At 38.7% G+C, this 21,943-nt stretch overlaps 1 protein-coding gene across 1 annotated transcript in view; it reads left to right on the top strand.

Annotated features, from left to right (window-relative positions):
- ZFAND3 (zinc finger AN1-type containing 3) overlaps positions 1-21,943 on the top strand; it is a 186,054-nt gene that overhangs the window by 120,985 nt on the left and 43,126 nt on the right. Inside the window, exon 5 of the mRNA XM_042480595.1 lies at positions 15,985-16,050. Coding sequence (XP_042336529.1) covers positions 15,985-16,050 — 66 coding nt within the window. The remainder of the gene's footprint in view (positions 1-15,984; positions 16,051-21,943) is intronic.

Below are 21,943 nucleotides of genomic sequence, written 5' to 3'. Positions count from 1 at the left end.
GTAAGCCGAATTGCCATAGGCGCTAATGGGGAAAAGCCGCGATTCCGTGCGAAAAAGCCGAAAAAAGCACCAAAAGTTTTTTTCGTAACCCGAAAAAACATTCGTAACCCGAAACAATAATTCCCTATGGGATTTTTTCGTATCCCGAAAATTTCGTAACCTGGGTATTTCGTATCCCGAGGTACCACTGTATTTTGGCTGTCTGTAACAGGCCTATAATTCAAAATAAGATTAAGAAGGAGCCCTGGTGGCACAGTGGTTAAATGCCTGTACTGCAGCCATTCACTCAAAACCACAAGGTTGCGAGTTCAAGACCAGCAAAAGGGCCCAAGCGCGACTCAGGCTCGCATCCTTCCGAGGAGGGAGCTAAAATGAGTACCCAGACTGTTGGGGGCAAATTAGCTTATTTGCTAATTAGCTTACTTGCTGTTCACCGCTATGATCTTTGGAATAGTGGTACGTATATAAATAAAACAAATTATTATTATTATTATTCATTTTATTGCCGTTAACCCATGAGGTTGGATTCTGCACTATATTTCTTCCTCCTCAGGGTTTTCTTCACAAGGTTTCTTCAGAGGTTTTTTTCTTTTTCTTCTTCTTTTTGCCATGGCCCTCCTCTGGGGCTGAGAGAATATGATTTGCCCCTATTTTTATGTGCTTTCAAGTCTTTCCCAATTTAGTGTGACTCTAAGTTTCTTCAGAGGAGGTTTACCATTGCCTTCCTCTGAGGCTGAGAGGGTGTGACTTGTGTGCGGTGCCTTCAAGTGGCAGTTTTCATGAGAGGAGGGGTTGCTATTGCTAGCCTGAGGCTAAGAGAGTGTGCCTTGGGTTTTTCCATAGAAGCCTCACTCCTGGAAGAGGGAGCACCACCCCCCTAGAAGGCAGAAGCCCCACCCCCAGAAAGTGGAAGCCACGCACCCGGCATCATCCGCTGAGTGAATGCCACTGACTTTGGGCAATGAGTCTTGAAAAGTTTCGCCATCTTTGCTCTAGGCATATTTGGGTAGAAGTTATACTTCTTTGTTTGTTTGTTTAGAGACCCTGTTGGTGTTAATTGTTTCTATAGCAGAAGTATTATCCTATAATTTGTTGGGCTCCTGAGCAGATGGCTTTCTGAAAAATATTGATCATTCAGATGAGAAAGAGCTGAAAAACTTTTCTAAGTACTCCTTTAGAATCTGCTTATTAGGGAAATCTGTGTCTACTATATTAAAAGGTCATGCCATATACTTGAACAATTTTACTTACTTTGAACCTTTCATCCCTTTCTCTGGGGCTGTCAAATTGTATTTTTTTAATGTTCATTTGCTGCTAAGGCTGACATTGTGCAGGTTTAAGAAATCTGAACTGTAATATGACATGAAAAATGTCAGACTGGAAAATCTGACTTGGGCAGTTGGTTCAGTTTTGATATTTCAGTAACACCTCTTTGCAGAGGATATGATTTCATTTTAATTTGTGCTTGACTTTTTGAAAGACTGTACAAATTTAGATTACATTGTTAAGCATGATTGGATTGTTTTGAAGAACTGTATAAATATTCATATAGTGCTCATCTGTCCTTTGTTTATCAAGCATACTATTGGATTTAGTGATATTCATATGTCTGAAAGTGGAATTAAATACTGTACTGAAAATCTATTCCCCAAATTTTTACAGGCCCCCTGGATTGTGTCCTTTCTCCCTCTTTCAATGCATGTAGTCAACTCTATCCTTCTTCTACATGTATTCTATATACTCAACTATAAGTTGAGCTCATATATACATCAAGTGCAAGTTTTGGGGGCAATATGATAGATTTTCATATGACTCATGGATCAGTCAAGGGTAAAACTTAGGGGCATGTAATGAAGGATGTAAAGGACGAAGCAAAGGAAAACAATGCCAAAGAACTTATGTGCTCATCCTAAAGACTGGATGGATGAGAAAGTAGGGGGGGGGGTCTATGCTTCCAGGGCAAAGTAAACTCTTGCCTTTCACCATATATGTACATATAATATGAGTTAAAATATAGTACGTTCTTATATTGACCCATGGATAAGTCGACTCAGATTTTTTGAGTCCATTTTTTAACTTAAATTTCTAAACTTATACTGTAGTCATTGGCATATCAGCAGCCTGCCTAGTATAGTATTCCTAGTTGTGTAGATATGTCTGTATGTGTAGGAGATGGAACCTACTGCTGCAGTATGCATGCAAGCTCTTACCTGCTTGCATGCATATTTCAAAGGAGAGCCCAAACATCTGGTAGTACAGTTGTTCCTCCATATTCGCTAGGGTTAGGGGAACAAGACCCCTGTGAATATGGAAAAACTGCAAATAACAAAAACACTGTTTTTACCTGAGAGGACACCTCTCTAGGAATCTCTAGGTCCTCCAGTGCAACTCTGTGGTCAATGTCCAACATACACTGACCATAGAATGGCACTGGAGTAGCTACAAATGGTCTTTCAGTCCAACTTTTAGTTAAAGTTGACCACAGAGTTACACTGGAGGACCTAGACCGTCTTAGAGAGAACATATTAATGAAATCCATGAATAATCAAATCCGCAAATATCAAAGCCGCAAATATGGAGGGATGACTGTAGTTCTTTTTTTAAAATACCAGTCTAATTTAACATTTTAGTAAGGTAAACAGGTTACATGATAGCATAAAAGACGTACATAGATAACGTATATACAAGGCCATAATATCTATCCTTCCATTCCATTTTATATCCTTTCCAGTTATTAATTCTTATTTGACTTCCCACCATCTCTGAACTATCTTTTTCTAGTCTTGTGTGTCTCCTTCTTAGCATCCAAACTTTTATCTTTTATTCCCTGCGCTACATTCATAATACTACTGTCACCCCTCCATATCCACTGATTTTTTATTTGTGGATTTAGCCACCCATGGCTTGGAAATATTCCAAAAGGCAAACCTTGATTTTGCCATTTTATATAAGCGACACCATTTTATTATGCCATTGTATATAATGGAACTTGAGCATCCATGGATTTTAGTATCCACAGGAGGTCCTGGAAATAAACCCTAGTGGATACCAAGAGCCCACTGTATATTATATCTATACAACACTACAATCTATACAACACTACAATTTATAGTAATTAATTCTGAATTAGGCAGAAATATATGTAGTAGTTTTTGAAACACTGCAAGTTCAAACTGATCTAAATAGGAATTTTAATAGTCCCCATCCCTTAATGCAGGGGTAGGCAACCTACGGCCCGCGGGCCGGATACGGCCTGGCAAGGCCTTGGGACCGGCCCCAGCCCGGTCCTGCCGCCGATTGCCGCCGGAGCCTTTGGCCTCTCGCGTGAGGGCGTGGGGCCTTTGGCCTATCAGGAGGAGGCGGGCAAGGAGGGGCAAGCGGCGGGCAAGGGGACAAGCAGCAGGCAAGGGGGGCAATTGTCAATAGAAGCCTCAGAAACATGCATTTATATAAACATTTTTTTAAAAATCAGCAAAATTTTTTGCATGTCCTGCATTTTAAAAAAAAAAGTGCCCTCCATTTGAAAATTTTGTCCTACATTTGTCCCGGTTTATTTATTTATTTAATTTTTAAAAATTTTATTTAATTATTTATTTTTTGGCTTCGGCCCCCCCCAGTTGTCTGAGGGACAGCAACCCGGCCCCCGACTCAAAAAGGTTGCCTACCCCTGCCTTAATGCATGGCAACAGCTATTTTTGCCCGTGTACCCTGAGGAAATACATGAATTGTGATGTTGTTATGAACTTTCAGACATTGTTGGTTGCAGCTTCCTGGCACATATCTTATATTAGGGGAGAGATGTCTCTCTTTCGCACATCTCTTGTGGAACAGAGGTTTGCCTCATTGAATTTTTAACCTATAAGTCTAGAAATTTAGGTCAAAAAATTGACCCCAAAAAACTGAGTTGACTTATCCACGGGTCAGTGTAAATACTGTACATTTTCACCATCCTCTGATGAAAAGCAAGAGTATAATCTGTCCTGAAAGCACTGACCACCTCTAGCCATCTAGCCTTAAGAGCAAGTACAAAGATTTATGTCAGCTGGAATTTTGTAAGTTCTTTGACATTGGTTTGCTTTGTTCATCCTTTAGGTCCTTTGCTATATGCCTCTAAATTTTACCCTCAACTTATCCACAGGTCATATCAAAATCCATAATTTTGGCCCCCAAACTTGCCCTCAACGTATACATAAGATCGACTTATAATTGAGTATATATGGTAAATGAAGCCCCAAATAGTCTGAAAACCACGTGGTCACATTTCAGATGGCCTTGACAACGGTTCCACTTCGTGAACATCTTTTTAAATCTAGATATAACCACTAACAAATGGTAGTGATTATAGGGAACCCAGATAAGGCTTGTGTTTGTTACATGGAATAATTCTTGAATTCTGTTGACCATAAAGCTTTTTAAATCAGTGATCCCATTGTAAGAAGGGGAGCATTGTATGCTTGTTACATATGGGAATACCAATGCAAAATGAATTGTGTTGACACAATTACCTTCATCTCAGTACTCTGTGTTAATACACTCCTTACAGGAGACACATGAAATATGGAACAGTTTTTTACATCTTTGATAGGAAGAGATTGGATTAAAATGTGTTCATGAAGAATCTGATTTTTAAAAATTTTAATTCATTTAAATAATTATAATAATATAAGATATTGTAATTTTTTTTTGAATCTTGAGCAACTAAAAGTATCCAAACTGCAGCTAACAGTTATCCATATATACAGAATGAAAGCAGTATCTCTGGAGACTTCCATTAAGATTTAGCTTCCCTCACTTTTATTTCTTGTATGTTTGGGGTTCTAATTCATGGCCCTTTTCAAACTTGATTATGTAAATAAATTAGGCATGTCTCTTCCAATTATGTACAGTCATGGATAGATTCAGGATATAGGTAGATTTCCAGACTCTTGCTTATATTTTCTCTAGACCACCTTGAAGTGACTATTCTAAGTTCATGTCACATCTTTTGAGATTCCAGTCTGTAAAGATCCTAGACAAAACCATTTAAGTTCCCCATAGCATAGTGTTTCATAGTATAAAGTACTTTGAAATCAGGTTCAGAAATGTTATATTTTAGATGTTTCAGTTGTCTATTTCTGTAGAATGCATATTTTCTAAAAGTGCTTCAGATTAGCATTCCAAACTGCACATATAGCTGGAAACACAGAAAACAGGTAACATATATATAAATATTCTACTGTGTCCACTATTACCATCTTGTTTGCATTATTATTGCATTATTCCTCCTTACACCTCGTGATTATGTCTTGAAGCCTATTGGTATCTCCAGCTAAAGTAGACCCATTGAATAGTCAGTCAACAAATAAATTCTATTGATTCAGTGAGTCTATTCTGTTTTGGTGATTGGCTTGAGAACTCACAGAATTGACATCTAGCTTTGTACGTTCCCAGGGTACACTTGTAAAAGATCTGTGCTTATTGGAAAAAGCCAGCCGACATCTGTAAGTCCTTTAAAATCACTGACTTCGGAGCTGTATCATTGAAGGTTCTAATATGTTTATCTGTAACAAAGTAAAAAACTAGAAGTTATGGAACTTTTTATTACTATATTATGCTCATTATGTTATGTTCTTCTGATATGTGTATTCAGTCTGTGAGCATTGTAAATAAGCCCACAAAGATTATATGATCATGATGATGATGGAGGAGGAGGAGGAGGAGGAGGAGGCGGAATTGTTATTGTTCTTTTTGCTGCTGTTATTATTCCTAGTTAGTAACTTGCATCCTCATGCTGGTTATGGTGGAAAGGGTTCTTATTTTCCTTTTGTAGCTAACATGGTCTAGTATATCATCTAGATCGAGGGAAGTAATAGTACCACTCCAGTATGCTTTGATCAGGCCTCCCCTGGAATACTGCATCCAGTTCTGACAAGCTGGAGAGTGTCCAGAGGAGGGCAACCAAAATGCTGAAGGGTCTGGAAATCATGCCCTATGAGGACTGGCTTAGAGAGCTGGGTACGTTTAGCCTGGAGAAGAAAAGGTTAAAAGGTGATATGACTACCCTGTTTGAAGGGTATGTCATATTGAAGATGGAGCAAGCTTGTTTTCTGCTGTTCCAGAGATTAGGACATGGAGCAGTGGATGCAAACTACAGGAAAAGAGATTTCACCTCAACTTCCTGACAGTAAGAGCTGTTCAACAGTGGAGCACATTCCCTTGGAATGTGGTAGAGTCTCCTTCTTTGGATGGCCATCTTTTTTTGGCGGGGGCGCTTTGATTATGTGTTCCTACATGACAGGGGGTTAGACCTTGAGGTCTCTATTCCAACTCTATGATTCTGTGGAAATCATATGAAGAAGATGCTACATTTCAAGATAGGTTAAACCATTGTCCCTTAGTATAGTATATAACCAACAGGAGGGGAAGTGACTCTGGACCTAATCCTATGTAGTACCGGTCTGAGGTCCAAAACACACTGCAGAAGTAATCCAGTTTGAGACATCTTTAACTATCCTGGCTCAATACTAGAGAGTTCTGTGAACTGTAGTTTTGGGAGACATTTAGCCTTCTCTGTCAGAGAGCTCTGGTGCCACAATCAACTACAGTTCCCAGGATTCCCTAGCACTGAACCAGGGCAGTTAAAGCAGTCTCAAACTGGATTATTTCTGCAGTGTGTTTTGCTCCTTAGTTCAAGATACGAGTGTAGCAGATCTGAATGGAAACAATGACCACAGTGCTCTGTAAATATGGAGTTCCGAACTACCATCAGTTCAGTACTGAGCAGCTAGCAGTCCAGAAGTAACATATCAAGCACTAATATGTGATGTATTTCTTTAAGCAACAAATTTGATCTATAGCTGGAGCCAACCCTATTACATGGCTGTTTGACATATATGCACATGTATCTGCATCTCTTTAGTCAGCATTACCTTATCTTCAGGTATAGTGTCAAACTGCATAATGGATGAGAAAAGTATTTTCAGTACTGTGTATATATTTTTTGAAATGTTCAGCTACAAAGTATACAGAGATCCTATTGTCAGATAGTCATTGGCAACCACAAATTGTTCTGGCTACCAACTGCCATCAATCACTCACATCCATTTCCTTTTCTCATCATTCATTATTCATTCCATAGAACTGAGACCTTGGAAAGTTTTTTGCAAATTTGTAAGAGAGGTCTGCTGAAGCATTTTTTTTTTTGGAGGGGGGGGGGGTTGTGTTGTGTTAGTATGAACAAAGGCAAGGAAACTAATTGCATAAATTTGCTTGTGGAGATATATCACAGCAAAAATAATGCTCAGAGAAGCTTTTATTAATGTAGCTACAGATGCTTTACTTTTAATTTGAATAGCTAGAATTTTATCTGAATGTGAAGTTTGGCATATCAGTATGTCTAATCCTGCAAAGGTAAACTCATCAAGGAGATTATGGTGGGAATGAAATTGTCAACGTATTTAATAAAGGAAGATGCATTTCTAATTAGTCCACAGTGCCTGTCGTTGAAAATTAATTGTGGTATTATGTAAATGTCATGTTAATTAAGAGGGAAATATGAAAGTGCAATAACTTACAAAAAGTTACTTTTTTGTTAATCTGTATGCAAAGTTACGAAGGGTTGATGGCAAAATGTGTGTTTCTCTGTCTGAGTTTGTAGCTGATTGTATGACAACTTTTTTTTTCTTACCAGTCAATAATTGATGTAGATTGGCCTTTTACTGAAAGCATTCAGAAATCTTTTTTTTTTTTCACTACACCACCCGAAAGGTCTCCTTATACAGTGGTACCCCGGGTTACGAAATTAATTCGTTCCGCCGCCGCTTTCGTAACCCGGAATACTTTGTAAGCCGAAAAACCCATAGGCGCTAATGGGGAAAAGCCGCGATTTCGTGTGAAATAGCGCCGAAAAGCACCAAAAAATTTTTCGTAACCCGAAAAAAACTTCGTAACCCGGAACAGTTTTTTTAAATGGATTTTTTTCGTAACCCGGAAATTTCGTAAGGCGGCGCATTCGTATCCCGGGGTACCACTGTACTAGACTTGGAAACAATACCAGCATTCATTCTTAAGTGGTCATCTACACAAGATGATTTGTCATCACAACTCACTTACAGTGATAGTCATGGGATTGAATCTTTAGTATAACACTAACATCTCCAAATGTAATTGTGAAAATCCCATAGAGCACTAGCTTAGAACTTGGTTTTCTTCAAGCATTACCATTCTTCTCAAAAAGTAACTTTCTTTAAGAGGTGCAGATTGTTGGTAACAATTTTTTTTATTTTGTTCAAAAAATTAGGATAACTGATGGAACAGATTTCCCTCTATAATATTGGGAGACTTGCTGAGATTACCATATATACTCAACTATAAGTTAACCTCATGCATAAATTGAGAGCAAATTTTAGGGCCAAAATTATGGATTTTTATATGAGTAGTCAAGGTTAAACGTGGGGGGGCATGTAATGAAGGATTAAACAAAGGAAAACAATACCAAAGAACTTACAGAATTCCAGCAGATATAACTGTTTGTGCTCACCCTAAGGCTGGATGGATGAGAGACCTTTCACCAGGGGATGGTTCCTTTTTTGACAAGAATTAAAGTACAACACCTACATTTAACCCGTGGATAAGTCGACTCGGTTTTGTTTTTGTGTTGTTGTTTTTTTGTCCATTTTTTACTAAACCTTCTAAACTTATATGTAAGTTTATACAGTAAGTTTGTAAAATGCCAGACCTCTGATAATTGGATAGTGTGTACTATATAAAAGCAGATGCTCTAAAAAGGAAGTGGATGACTGTCACATAGCAAAATGATTCATTCTGGGTCAGTTGTCTACTCAGAACTGTCCAAACTGTAGGTTTATGTAAGAGAATTGTTGATCATACAGCAGCTTCTATCTGTCAGTGAGGTACTTCAGCAGGCAAGCAGGTATGTTAAACCAGTTTGGAAAAGTTTCATGCAAGCAGCTGATTTCTAAGTAGAAGTAGAAGTAATTTCTTGAAATACTGCTGCCTGTAATGTTTCAGTCACTGTTTCTTGGGAAATCTAAATCAGACAATGCATAAAGCAATTCTTTATTACAGTATTAGTAGTAAAGTGCAAACAAACATGTACTGAAATTCTACATTACTAGCCCTGGATATACTTTGCTGCTTAAATCTATGATTGTAATATTTTACTCTAGAATAAAGTGTTAAGTTCCAGGTTATTGTTTTTTCCACAATACTAGTGTGTTCCACTGATGCTCAATGATAGTGTACTTTAGTATTTCATAATCATCATATATCCAATTCATCATGCATTCAGCTCAGACAATATCTTGCATGAATTGTAAAAGAAATGATGCTCCTGTCCTTTTTGAGTAAAATATAAAATCAGATTTTGTAAATGCTCATCATAAAGCATACGTATACTCTTATATATTCTAGTGGTACAGTACTTGAAAGTAAATTACTTCTTCAAGTGGCTGTCCTGACTCTCTTTAATTACTTTAATCTTCAGTTTCAGAATATATGACTAAAAACATTTAACTGAAAACATTTGTCATTACAGTCGGCCCTTCTTATACACGGATTTTTTATACACGGATTCAAGCATACACGGTTTGAAAATGTTCCAAAAAAGTATAAATTTACCTTGATGTTCCATTTTTTATTAGGGACACCATTTTGCTATGTCATTATATTTAATGGGACTTGAGCATACACGGATTTTATTATACACGGGGGATCTTGGAACCAAACCCCAGCGTATAACAAGGGTCCACTGTATTTGCAGTCATATTGTTCAGTTTGATCCTTGCACAGTGTAGTAACAGAACAGTTCTGCTCATAGTGAATCTGTTCATATGATTACATTCATGATACCTAGGAGTTTACTATGGTAGCCAAAAGGTTTTTTATTGTTATTATTCCTCTTCCCACGTGACAGAAATATTCTTTAGGAAAGTTGCTACCTGAACAAAGTTTTTTTTTTAATCACACTGATTGAGTTACAGCTCATCAGTGCAGTGATGTCTACATCATACCCACCATGCTTTTTGTGAATGGAAGTTGTCATTGTTGTTGTTTTAAATTCATTAGTTTATTTTCAATGCCAACACAAAAATAAACACAAATATATCACCATATGTAAACAGTTTACAGTGAACCATTTGGTTTGGTTCTAGGACCACCTGTGGATACCAAAATCCATTCAAGTCCCATTATATTCAGTAGTATACTAAAATAATGCTCTTTATATAAAATGGCAAAATCAAGATTTGCTTTTTGAATTTATTTTTTTATTTGTGTGTGAATATTTTCAAACCATTTTTGGCTGAAACCATGGATACAGAAACCATGGATATGGAGGGCCAACTGATTTTTTAAGAAAGAAAAACCTCTTATCAAAGATGGTATAATTTTTCTAGCAGAATAAACATTTTCTTTTTTTCCCCAGTGAATGATCCTGAATTTTCATTTTCCAAAAAGTAAAGTATCAGGAATCCCATAACAAATATTTCTAATAATTATGCTAAAAATTGGGGGGGAATCTTAGCTATTTTAATGCCATATCTCATAGCATCCACCATGCTATGTTTCCATCCCTTATCTACTAGTTGAGTATCGCTTATCTGAAATGCTTAGTACCAGAAGTGTTTTGAATTTCAGAATATTTGCATAAATATAATGAGAGATCATGAAGATGGGACCAAAGGCTAAACATGAAATTCATTGATGTTTCATAGCCACCTTATACACATAGCCTGAAGGTAATTTTATATAAATATTTTTAATAATTTTGTCCATGGAACAGTTTTAGTACTTAGAACCATCAGAAAGCAAAGGTGTCACTGTCTCAGCTACCCAGGAAAAGAATTTTAAATTTTTGGATAAGAGATATTCAGCCTGTATAAAGTGGGACCTCGGTATCTGCGGGGAATCCATTCCGGACCTCCCCCCACGGATACCAAAATCCAAGGGACCTCATGTTCCGTCCCCAATGGCAACGCGTACACATAGCTGTGCCACAATTGGGGACAACGGGCAGCTTGCTGGCTGCGGATGCCTAAATCCACGGATGTCAAGTCTGCGGATACCAAGGGCCCACTGTATAATCATTCTGGCCAATGCTAATAAAATAGATGTAAGGTTTTTATGTTGCAAGAATACTCTGTGTGTGTTTTTGTACATAGAATCATGAGAAAGCGCCTTTAAGTCACTTGTAAACTTATTGTGACCCCATTAATTTTTTAGGGATTTCTTGGGCAAGGAATACTCAGTAGTGGTTTTGCCAGTTCTTTTCTACCACAACTGGTATTCATTGGTGGCCTCGTATCTGAGGATCAACCACAATTGATCCTTCCTAGCTTCCAAGGTCAGATGAGATCTGGTGTCTTTAGAGTATTTAGGTCCTGGTGTTCATTGCTGTTTATAAAGATATCTACCCTATATACTTGTGTATAAATTAAAAAAGTCATACTGCAAAAATGACCCAAAAAACCTGGGTTGACGTATATATGAGTCAATACATTACCAAGATGGCAGGGACAGCAATCGTTCACTCCTCAAGCATCTTCCCAACCTAATTGGTTCCAGAGAGGGCAGCTGGGCAAGAAGATACAAGAAGAGTGAGCTCTCTCTTCCCAAGTCTCTTCGCGACCCAGTTGCCTCCAGAGGGGGCAGCTAGGCTAGAAAGATGCAGGATGAGAGAATAGGACATCCTTCACATCCATGGTTACATGTCCTTAAATTTTACCCTCGACGTATACATGGGTCATATAAACCCAAGTTTTTGGCCCCAAAACCTACCCTTGACTTATGCATGAGGTTGACCTATACACAAGCATATGTGGAAGTAATAGTAAACTGCCACCATTGTTAAAATTAATGACAAAATGAATTAAAATGCTATATATATATATATATATATATATATATATATATATTATTTCAAAAAGGTTGAAGTGGCTTTAGAAGAAGCTTTAGATTGGCAGTTAAGGTAATTATAATTGTCTTACTTTTGCACTTAAATTTCCTCAATTTACTGTTTCCACCCATTCATTCCTGTATATGTAAATCTATCAATTTAAGCTAACATTTCTGTTCATTTCTTGGAATGAACAGTTGCTATGAAAGTTTATACTAAAATAAATTTGTTAGTCTTTGAGGTGCCACAAGAGTATGGCACCTCTGTGTTGTTTTTGCAGCAGCAGGATAACACAGCTACTGAAAAATACCCTTAGGATTATTTGTACCATATTTTGTATCTCCCCCCATGCTCTGTATTTCTGAATAAATCATTGTTGTATCTTGATTTATTGATGAAGATTAAATACATAAAAACAATTGTTATGATTAACTTCTATGAACAATCTCATATCACCCTATTTAAACATTTCTTAAGGTAGTACAAAAATATAAGAGACAGCATTTCTTCAAATTAAACTACATTGGTTAATCTAGCAAGCATCTCATTCTCATTTCTTTATAATTCAAGTAAGCTTCAAAACTGTGAGCAAGAAATAACAACTACTGTGATGCTTATAAAAGGGATTCACTGCGATTACTGTTTTTCATATCATGCTGTTAAGCATCACATTGATCTGTGGGGTGGGGAAAGTCTGTTAAAATTGTATTTTAAAGTGTTAATGAATTCTTTGGAGGGCTACAAAATCAGTATCTTACCAAATGCAATAAGGTACCATATGTGTTATATTTGGAAACGGCTCTTCTTGCTATCATTTCTAATACAATATTTAGCTCTAGTATATGAAGACTGGGGTTCACTAGTGAGGTGGCAGTGGGAATAAATTATGTTGAGGCATTTCCTCATGAGAAGTGTGTTGTGCATGTTGTGTTTGGGAGCATCTTGGAAAGAAAGTGTATATCACATGGTGGTTAAGATTGCACAGAATGTCTGCTTATCCTGTAGGATAAGAAAAAAATATGTTACAAGTAGGGAATTTAGAGAATAGTTACTGACGTCTATAATGGCTGTTGTGATACTTGAATTTGAAACTTCCTGGTTTATAGATCACACTCTTACAATGATCAAGCCAGGAATCCCTAGGAATTCTGACTTCTCAGTAACTCCCATTTGCTGTGGGGAGAGCTAAACAACCCGCAGAATTTTGCTCCATTGTTCTTTTCTGCAAATGCAAGACACTACCTTTCTCTGGTTTCTTTCATTTTCAGGAAAAGAATTTGTTCCCTCCCCCATTTGGTTTGTGTCTCGGTTTGTTAGAAAAGAAACAAACTAGAGAAGGGTACCTGCCTATGTTCATAGAACATGATAAAGCTCATTTGTTAATGGTTCTTGCTTCAGAAAGAGGCAAGTGCGGACTAGCAAGCAGCTCATTCATGAAATTCAGAGTTTGTCATATTGTGTCATGACGATTTTCCTGTTGTTAACTCTGCTGACTTCTCTCTCTCTCTCTCTCTCTCTCTCTCTGTGTGTGTGTGTGTGTGTGTATACCAAGCACCAATAATAACTGCATAGGCCCACCCACATATCAAGAGACCTGTTTTTACCATCTATTTTCTTTACTTGTTTTTACATCCGGTTGTTGAATCTCTGATATTTACCTTTTACCTCAATGACTTAACTGTAGGTTATTTCATTATAACAATCCTTTTATCAAAACTGCAGTGCACTAGTATTTCCAGTCACATTTGCTGTGAATTCATTTTAGTTTAAGTGCTGAGATGTATGCCTTATTGAAATATATTAAATAATTATTAAGTGGTTGATTTAACAAGCTCTACAGAGAATTGTTCTGTGATGCGTGTCTAAGGCTGTTACACAGTGTAAAACTATTACCAGCAACTAATAGCCAGTTTATTTTGCATAGGTAATGTTGGTTTTAATAAGTACATTGTTTATGTATTTGATGTTTGCATATATAAATGAGGGCCAGGATGATGTAGTGGCTTTAGTGTTGGACTAGGGCTCTGTCCAACAGAGCCAACATGGTGTAGTGGTTTGAGAGTTGGATTAGGATTCTGGAGACCAGGGTTTGAATTCCAGCTCGACCATATAAACCCACTGAGTGACCTTGAGCAAGTCACAATCTCTCAACCTTAGAGGATAGCCATGGCAAACCTCTGAAGAAACCTGCCAAGAAAACCCCATGATAAGTTCGCCTTACAGTTGCCATAAGTTGGAAATGACTTGAAAGCACACAACAACAAAAACAATAAAGGACTCTGGAGACAATGGTTCAAATCCCTGCTTGGCATGGGCACCCACTGGGTGACTTTGGGCAAGTCACACCCAGTCAGCCTCAAAGGAAGACAATGGCAAACCCGCTCTGAATAAATCTTGCCAAGAAGCCCCTTCTCCATGATAATTTCGCCTTAGGGTCACCATAAGCTGGAAACAACTTGAATGCATACAACATATAAATATGATGGCTTGTTTTGGTATATTTTACTGACACCTGAACAATATGTAATCCTTTACAAGATTTTTAACTGTCAGTTTTTAAAGAAATTAGGCTACCCTCTTGAATGTCAGTGTAACAATTGCTTTCTATTAGTAATTAGTATGGTATCATCAGTATTAGATATTTTTTATGAATTTGATTTTTTTAAAAAGTGACTTGATAAAATCTGAATATAATATTTTGGTTAAAAATGGTTTTTCACTTTCTAGTATTTGTTTACAATTGTGTGATCTTATGATCTGTATGAGTTCACATAAGGGCTATAGAATTAGTCCTGTAGAATTCAAAGACATATCCGTCTTTTTCCACATAGTCTGGAAAATCAGTATGGAAAGGCATCTTGTAGCACCTTTGAGACTAACTGAAAAAGAGAAGTTGGTGGGGTACAGACCACCTAAAAAGAGCAGTCTGCCCGCGCTTTGTTTTGCTGCACGAGGAATCTGCAGCGTAAAACTACGCAGCTTCCTCACGCAGCAAAAAAAACCGCTTTTGCGGTGCGCGATTGTGATGTTGCAGTGCGCCAATGGTGCACTCGCGATGTCACAATGGCATCATGATGTGCGGACGCTAAGCGTCCATTGCGTCAATGGCAGCGCCCATCTGTACAGGGCGCTGCCATTTGACGCCCTCGTTACGGACGAGGGGCATCTGGAAGCGCCGCCCCTGACACATGACGATGGCTCCCCATTGCACCCGTCTGTCCTGGGCCGTTGTTAGCATGAGCTTTTGTAGACTTGAGTTTACTTCCTCAGGTGCATGGTGTAGAGTGGCATGTCCAGGCATGGACCTATATAAGTAGTTTTTGTGCAAGAATGCCCATAGGAATGTAAAACTTTGTGATTGTGGCGATGAGGTGACAAGTTCAGTTTTAACAAGGACTTTTTACTCTAACCCATGCACCTGAGAAAGTAGACTCAAGTCTACAACAGCTCATGCTACCAACTTCTCTCTTTTAGTTAGTCTCAAAGGTGCTACAAGATCCCTTTACATACTGATAGTCCAATACAGTTTTTCATTTGCTTTCTTCTCAAAGCTGATTCCTTGCAGTACTGTTATACAAACTGCACAACTGGGGGCAACTGATTGAGAGATGTCAAAAAGTGTCTTGAAGTCACAGAACTAAATTTGATTATTATTTGGCTGCTAGCCAATGTATTGAATGGTTGGTGTAGGAATAGAGAACTCCTGTTAAAACATTTTCTGCTCCTTATATTATAGCTGTGTGCCTTGTTGTTGTTGTTGGATGCCTTCAAGTCCAACCTACGTTAACCTTAAAATGAACTATCACAGGATTTTCTTGCCAAGATTTGTTTAGAGGGATGTGCCCTTGGCTTCCTCTGAGGATGAGAGAGTGTGACTTGCCCAAGGTCACTCAGTGGATTTCCATGGCCAAGTCTGGATTTGAACCCTTGTCTCCATAGTCTCCAAATTCTCAAACCACTACACCACATTGGCACTTAAAGTGTGTCTTACACAAGTTTACGTTACATGCACACATACGGGATGTAAGCCTGTTCTTGATTATCAGTATAGAAATAGAAAAGTGATTTGGCTGTCTGTGTTCTGTTCTCAGGTGGGCCACGCACAGATACAGCTCATGTCTCCTTAACTACAGCAACCAAAAGATCCTGTGAGTCAGGTAATCTTTATTTTTATTATATTTATTTTTTTTACACATTATTAGGGTACATATTGAAGGAGGGACCAATATTTTTAAAGGTTGTGTATTGAGAATCAAGCTTTTGTGAGTTATCACTCTGAATGAATGATTCATGACAGTTGGTTACATAGAAAGCCAAAGTAACCCAGGGTTTTTGCATCCAAAATATGCCCAACATCTTTCAATTCCACCTCTCGTTCTCAGGGTATGCCAACATAATAAAGCAATTAAAAGCTACTGTTAAGAAATGTGGAATTAGCAGCACAAGAGTACAATGTCCATTGAGCAACAATAAGACTTGCAAAGAAAGTATATTTCACAAATTCACTGCAAAGCTCCAGCTCATCAAGCAGGACATTTCATAGCCCTGAAGTTATTATGGGGAAGTCCAACTTGTAATCACTTATTTACAAACCTCATAGCGTTGACACGTAGTTAAAGGCCCCTGAAGAAGGCTGTGCCAGTTCGCTTCCGGGCACAATACAAGGTGTTGGTTATCACCTATAAAGCCCTAAATGGCTTGGGCCCAGGGTACTTGGAGAACTGCCTCTCCCCATATAGTCCACCCCGCACACTCCGGTCATCTAGGAAGAATTTGCTGAGGATCCCTTCGTCTAGATATGTGTCTACCTCACAGAGAGCTTTTCTATCTCGGCACCTGGGATCTGGAACACCCTTCCCAAGGAACTCCGCGCCGCCACCTCCCTAGACCTCTTTAAAAAGAGATCGAAGACCTTTTTATTTCACCATGCCTTCCCTGACGTCCCTTGTTAATGCGATCCTTCCCCTATAATGTACAACAGGGGTAGGCAACCTTATTGAGCTGGGGGCCGGGTTGCTGTCCCTCAGACAACTGGGGGGCCGAAGCCAAAAAAAATAATTAAATAATTTTTTTAAAAAAATTAAATATATAAATAAACCAGGACAAATGTAGGACAAAATTTTCAAATGGAAGACACTTTTTTTAAAAAAAAAATTGAGGACACGCGAAAAAATTTGCTGATTTTTTAAAAAATGTTAATATAAATGCATGTTTCTGAGGCTTCTATAGACAATTGCCCCCTAAAGGCCCCAGCTGCAATCGGTGGCAGGACCGGGCAGGGCCGGTCCCAAGGCCTCGCTGGGCCGCATCCGGCCCACGGGCCGCAGGTTGCCTACCCCTGATGTACAGTATCTTCAAGTATTTTAGCTGGCCTGGTCTTGTTTTAGTGGTTTTAATGTGTAATGTTTTAGTGGTTTTAACTATGTATTGTATATTGTTTATTGTATTTTGTGTTGCTCTGTGTATTGATCTTTTTTGTACACCGCTATGATCTAATTGGAATAGCGGTTTATAAATAAAACGTATTATTATTATTATTAATATATTAATTGAATAAAATGCACAGAGCTTTTTAAGAGTAAAACATCACCCAGACATCTTGAAACATGTGTTTTTCATTCATGAGATCTCTTGGATGATCTCCATTTTTATGCATAAAGCAGATAACATCCCAGAGAGCATAGACAGTGAGAAGAAATACTTCCTTAGGTATGTGGATCTCAGTCACAAAGGGCTTGAAATGCCAGCACTTTGAATTGTGGCCAGGAGTATACTGGTAAACAATATTGTTACAGAACATACTGAGTATGTTCCCATTTCCCACCTTCTACCAAAAAGAAATATTCTGTTCTAGTTTAAGGTTTCCAGTCATTAGCACAGGAAGCCTCATGCAGACTATGTTACTAAAGTTTATCCTAGCAGTTGCAGAAGCATGAATCAATATGGCAAGAACCCTCTTTTCCAGAAGCAGGCATAAGCTTACTTCGCCGGAATACAGACCACCCAAAAAGGGCTGTCTATCCACGGCCTGTTTTGCTGCGTGAGGGAGCCGCAGCGGACAAACTGTGCGGCTTCCTCGTGCAGCAAAAAGAACCTGCAAAAAGCGGGTTCTTATTGCGGGGCGATTATGACACCACAGTGCACCAATGGTGCACTCCCGGTGTCATAATGGCGCTGCGACGTGCGGACGCTAAGCGTCTGTCACGTCGAAATGGCGGTGTTCATCTGTACAGGGCACCGCCATTTTTTATGCCCTCGTCAGATGCGAGGGGCGATGGCCGTCTGGAAGTGCTGCTCCTCGCATGTAACGACGGCGCCCCATGGCGACCGTCTGTACAGCACCTTAGGAAGATGTCAAAAGAGATTCATGATCATTCCTGTCACCTGGATATGTTAGATTAAAGTGGAGATTGAGGAACAACTCTAAAGCATTGGACCTCCATCTTGCCTAGATTCAGTTTTAGCTTGTTTACTTTCTCAACCATAGCCTCCTAAAACTGCTTTAGAACAAACTGAAAAATTTTGAGGAAGTCTGTGTCATCCAGATATACTTGCTGTTGCTTTTCCTTCCCATGTTGGATTATCTTCACTAGAAAGGGAAACATTTAAACTTCCCCTGTTGTAAGATTTATCAAGCAAATAACTATCATTTTCTATAGAGGAAGTACAGTGCACTGCGCCATGCATGGATGCATTTTAACACAGCTTCCAGCTTACGCGGAAGCCGCTTGGGGAGGAAAACAGCGCTTCTGTGTCACATGTGCGCGCCCCATTATTTCCTATGGGGCTCAAGCATAGGCATATTTTCCCTTATGCGGGAGGATCCGGAACAGATCCCCCGCGTAAGGAGAGGGCCCACTGTACGTTTCTGTCCTGAAATGAAGTGCTTATTTCTGCAAAATTCTATGCTCCTCCTAAGAGATGAAGCATCTAAATCATGTGATGGTGTTTCCAATTGTGTCCTTGAGAGGAACTAGCCTAAAATTACAAGAAACCATTGTTTCATTGGCTCAGACTTATATTTATGAGCAGGTCAATGCATCTCCAATAGCAAGAGATTTAGGAAAATCATCACAGCTTCTTTCCCTGTTTGATCATAGCTTGGATACAAATTCTTTCCCTTTCCAGAACAATTCAACTGAGTGAGATTCCACTGCTGCAGTGGTGGTAGATGAGAAAGCTATCTTCTCTGAGGCTTGTTGTAATTTTCCATGTCTGCACATGAACTTCGTAGTCAGTATTCATTTTTAGTCTTACAGTCATTATCCTTTAGTTGACTCCTAATGTATTCCATTGCCCTTACCTCCTTTGTCTTACAATTCTTCTTTATATACTAGTTTCTGTGTGCTATGTTGCCAACCCACCCCAGAGTATCAAGGGAATGCAAAATTTTATCATGTTATAGTAGTCCTATCAAGAGGCAGTGTGGTGTAGTGGTTTGGGTGTTGGCTCAGGACTGTGGGACCAAAGTTTGAATCCGTGCTCAGCTATAGAAATATGGGTGAGTCAGTCTCTCTCAGCCTCAGAGGATGACAATGGCAAAAGCACTCTGAACAACATTGCCCAGAAAACTTCATTCGTTAGTTTCTCTTTTAAAAACTGAGTTGGCTAATTTATTTCATAATAGTGATTCCCACAGGTTTGTTTGCACTGCGTAAAAACAGAGGTCATATGTGTATTTGATGTTTTAAAAGTATGCATTTGAAAATATGAGCATTTGGTATAATCACAAAACTTCAGACCTACAAGGAGGAAAGCAAATTATCAATAGAAGGAGTTACAATGGGAAGTGCATTACACTCCTCTTATTGGAAGGAAAAATTCCACCCTTTTTTTTTTTTCTTTTCCATTTGGAAGAACTGCTATCAAGCCTGTTTTTCTTTAAGAGCAATGGCTTTTCATTGTCTATTTTAGGAGGTGAAATAGTCTTCCTCTTAAAACCACAATATATTCTGTTACCAACATTTCATTATTATTCGTAATTAGAGTAGATTCACTGCATAGCAATAGAAGCTTGGTATGTCTGCATTTATGTAAGCTCCATTTATTTAGTGGGTCTACTCTAATTGAAACATACTACAGTGGACCCTCAATTTTTGCAGGGGGTAGGTTCCAGACACACACACACACACGCATAAAAGAAATACCACAGGACCTCAAGTCCTGTTGTTTTCAATGGTGGTGCTGTCCTGTGCACTGCACTGTGCACATGCCACGGGCACGCCACTCATTTAATGGGGGCTCGTCGTCTGCATGACGTCAAGTCCACATCTGGCAAGCCCTCATATGGCACGGGCATCCTGTATTTTATGTAGATTTTAAGTATATCACATAAGTCCACAGTAGTCGGCTGTTAACTGGAAGGTTTTATCTTGCAAGATGGGGGAGGAGATGAACAACTTTAAATGCTTCTCAACTTGATTGTTCATTTTGAGTGGTAGAAGTAAGTGTAGTGGAAATAACAAATCCGGTGACTAGTTTATTGGATTTGGTTTGGTTCTATGTTTAAGCCTCCTCTTCAGTGCTCATATTTTTATTACGCATAATGTGTCCAGCAAGGACAAAAACTTTAGTCCTACCATTAATTAATATTCCATTGCTCTGCAGTGATAAAAATGTAAAAACGGTTAGTGACACTTTTTATTATAAAAACAACTTGGAGAGAGTTTTGTTGTTGAGTTGACCTTTAAAGTGCTCTTTAAGAAGATCTTCAGTGTTTGACTGGTGGAGGACACTATGTTACAAATCCAGCTATCTTTCGGCCTTTTCACTGGAAGGTGTGTTGTGATAGAACAAAGGTGTGCTGTACATCCTGGAGTGACAGTGCCATTAATGACCCCCCCTCCTTTTTTTACCTTCTCAGTTCTGAGTTGTCCTAACAGAACAGCACATCAAGCAAGGCTGTAAATAAAAGTTATTACCTAATAGGTGGGCACTGAAGTGGAACATGCAGGAGCTGAGGCATAGAGGCCTTATTACTGTTCATCAGCAATTATAAACAGGATAAAGTGCCCAGGGCTTGCACTTGACACAGCAAAGGCTAATAGAGGCTATGAAATGATAATGGTCCAGGATAGCATGATGGATGTTGGTGGAATGTTACTGTCTTCTTTTCCAAGCTAATTCCAATGCCATTTGTATTGCCTCTTCCATATTTCCATATTTTGAAGAGAAAGAGACAGATCTCATTTCTTTCTTGCCGAGATGTGGCAAAGTGCCCTGTATAATATAATGTTGGATTCCCCAGAGTTGCACTAAAAAGAGTGCAAAAATTCCATGGTTACTGTACATTTAAAATAATTGGCATCTGAACTGCCCTCTCAATTTTGTCTTTTCCTAAAGAGTTTTTTATACTTCAGCAAACCTTGGGTTACACTGAACATAGTGTTTATTTATTTATTTTTAAACAATTCTAAGCTGCCTGTTACATACCACCATCTAGTTTTCCATTGACTTCTGATTCTTTCTTTTAGGGGTTTACAGTGTTTTTGATACCCACCTGTGAAGTTCTCTCTTAGAATTGATAAAGTCCAAATGTCTTTCTTACACCATTAAACTACAGTGGGCCCTTGTTATCCGCTGAAGTTTGGTGCTAGGAGCCACTGTGGATACCAAATACGTGTGGATGCTCAAGACCCATTAAATACAATGGCATGGTAAAATGGTGTCCCTTATATAAAATAGCAAAGTCAAGGTTTGCTTGTCTGAATATATATATATATATATATATATATATATATATATATATATAGTGCTCCCTCGGGTTACGAAATTAATTCGTTCCGCGGCCGCTTTCGTAACCCGAAAAGCCTTCGTAAGCCGAATTGCCATAGGCGCTAATGGGGAAAAGCCGCGTTTCGTGCGAAAAAGCGCCGAAAAGCACCAAAAATTTTTTTCGTAACCCGAAAACACATTCGTAACCCGGAACAATTATTTCCAATGGGATTTTTTCGTATCCCGGAAATTTCGTAACCTGGGTATTTCGTATCCCGAGGTACCACTGTATAAAGAACAACAACAACAACAATAATAATGTAATGAACAGAATGT

Source organism: Sceloporus undulatus, chromosome 1 (genome assembly GCF_019175285.1).
Source record: "Sceloporus undulatus isolate JIND9_A2432 ecotype Alabama chromosome 1, SceUnd_v1.1, whole genome shotgun sequence".
In the NCBI taxonomy this organism is placed as follows: domain Eukaryota; kingdom Metazoa; phylum Chordata; class Lepidosauria; order Squamata; family Phrynosomatidae; genus Sceloporus; species Sceloporus undulatus.
This window is presented reverse-complemented; position numbering and strand designations above follow the sequence as displayed.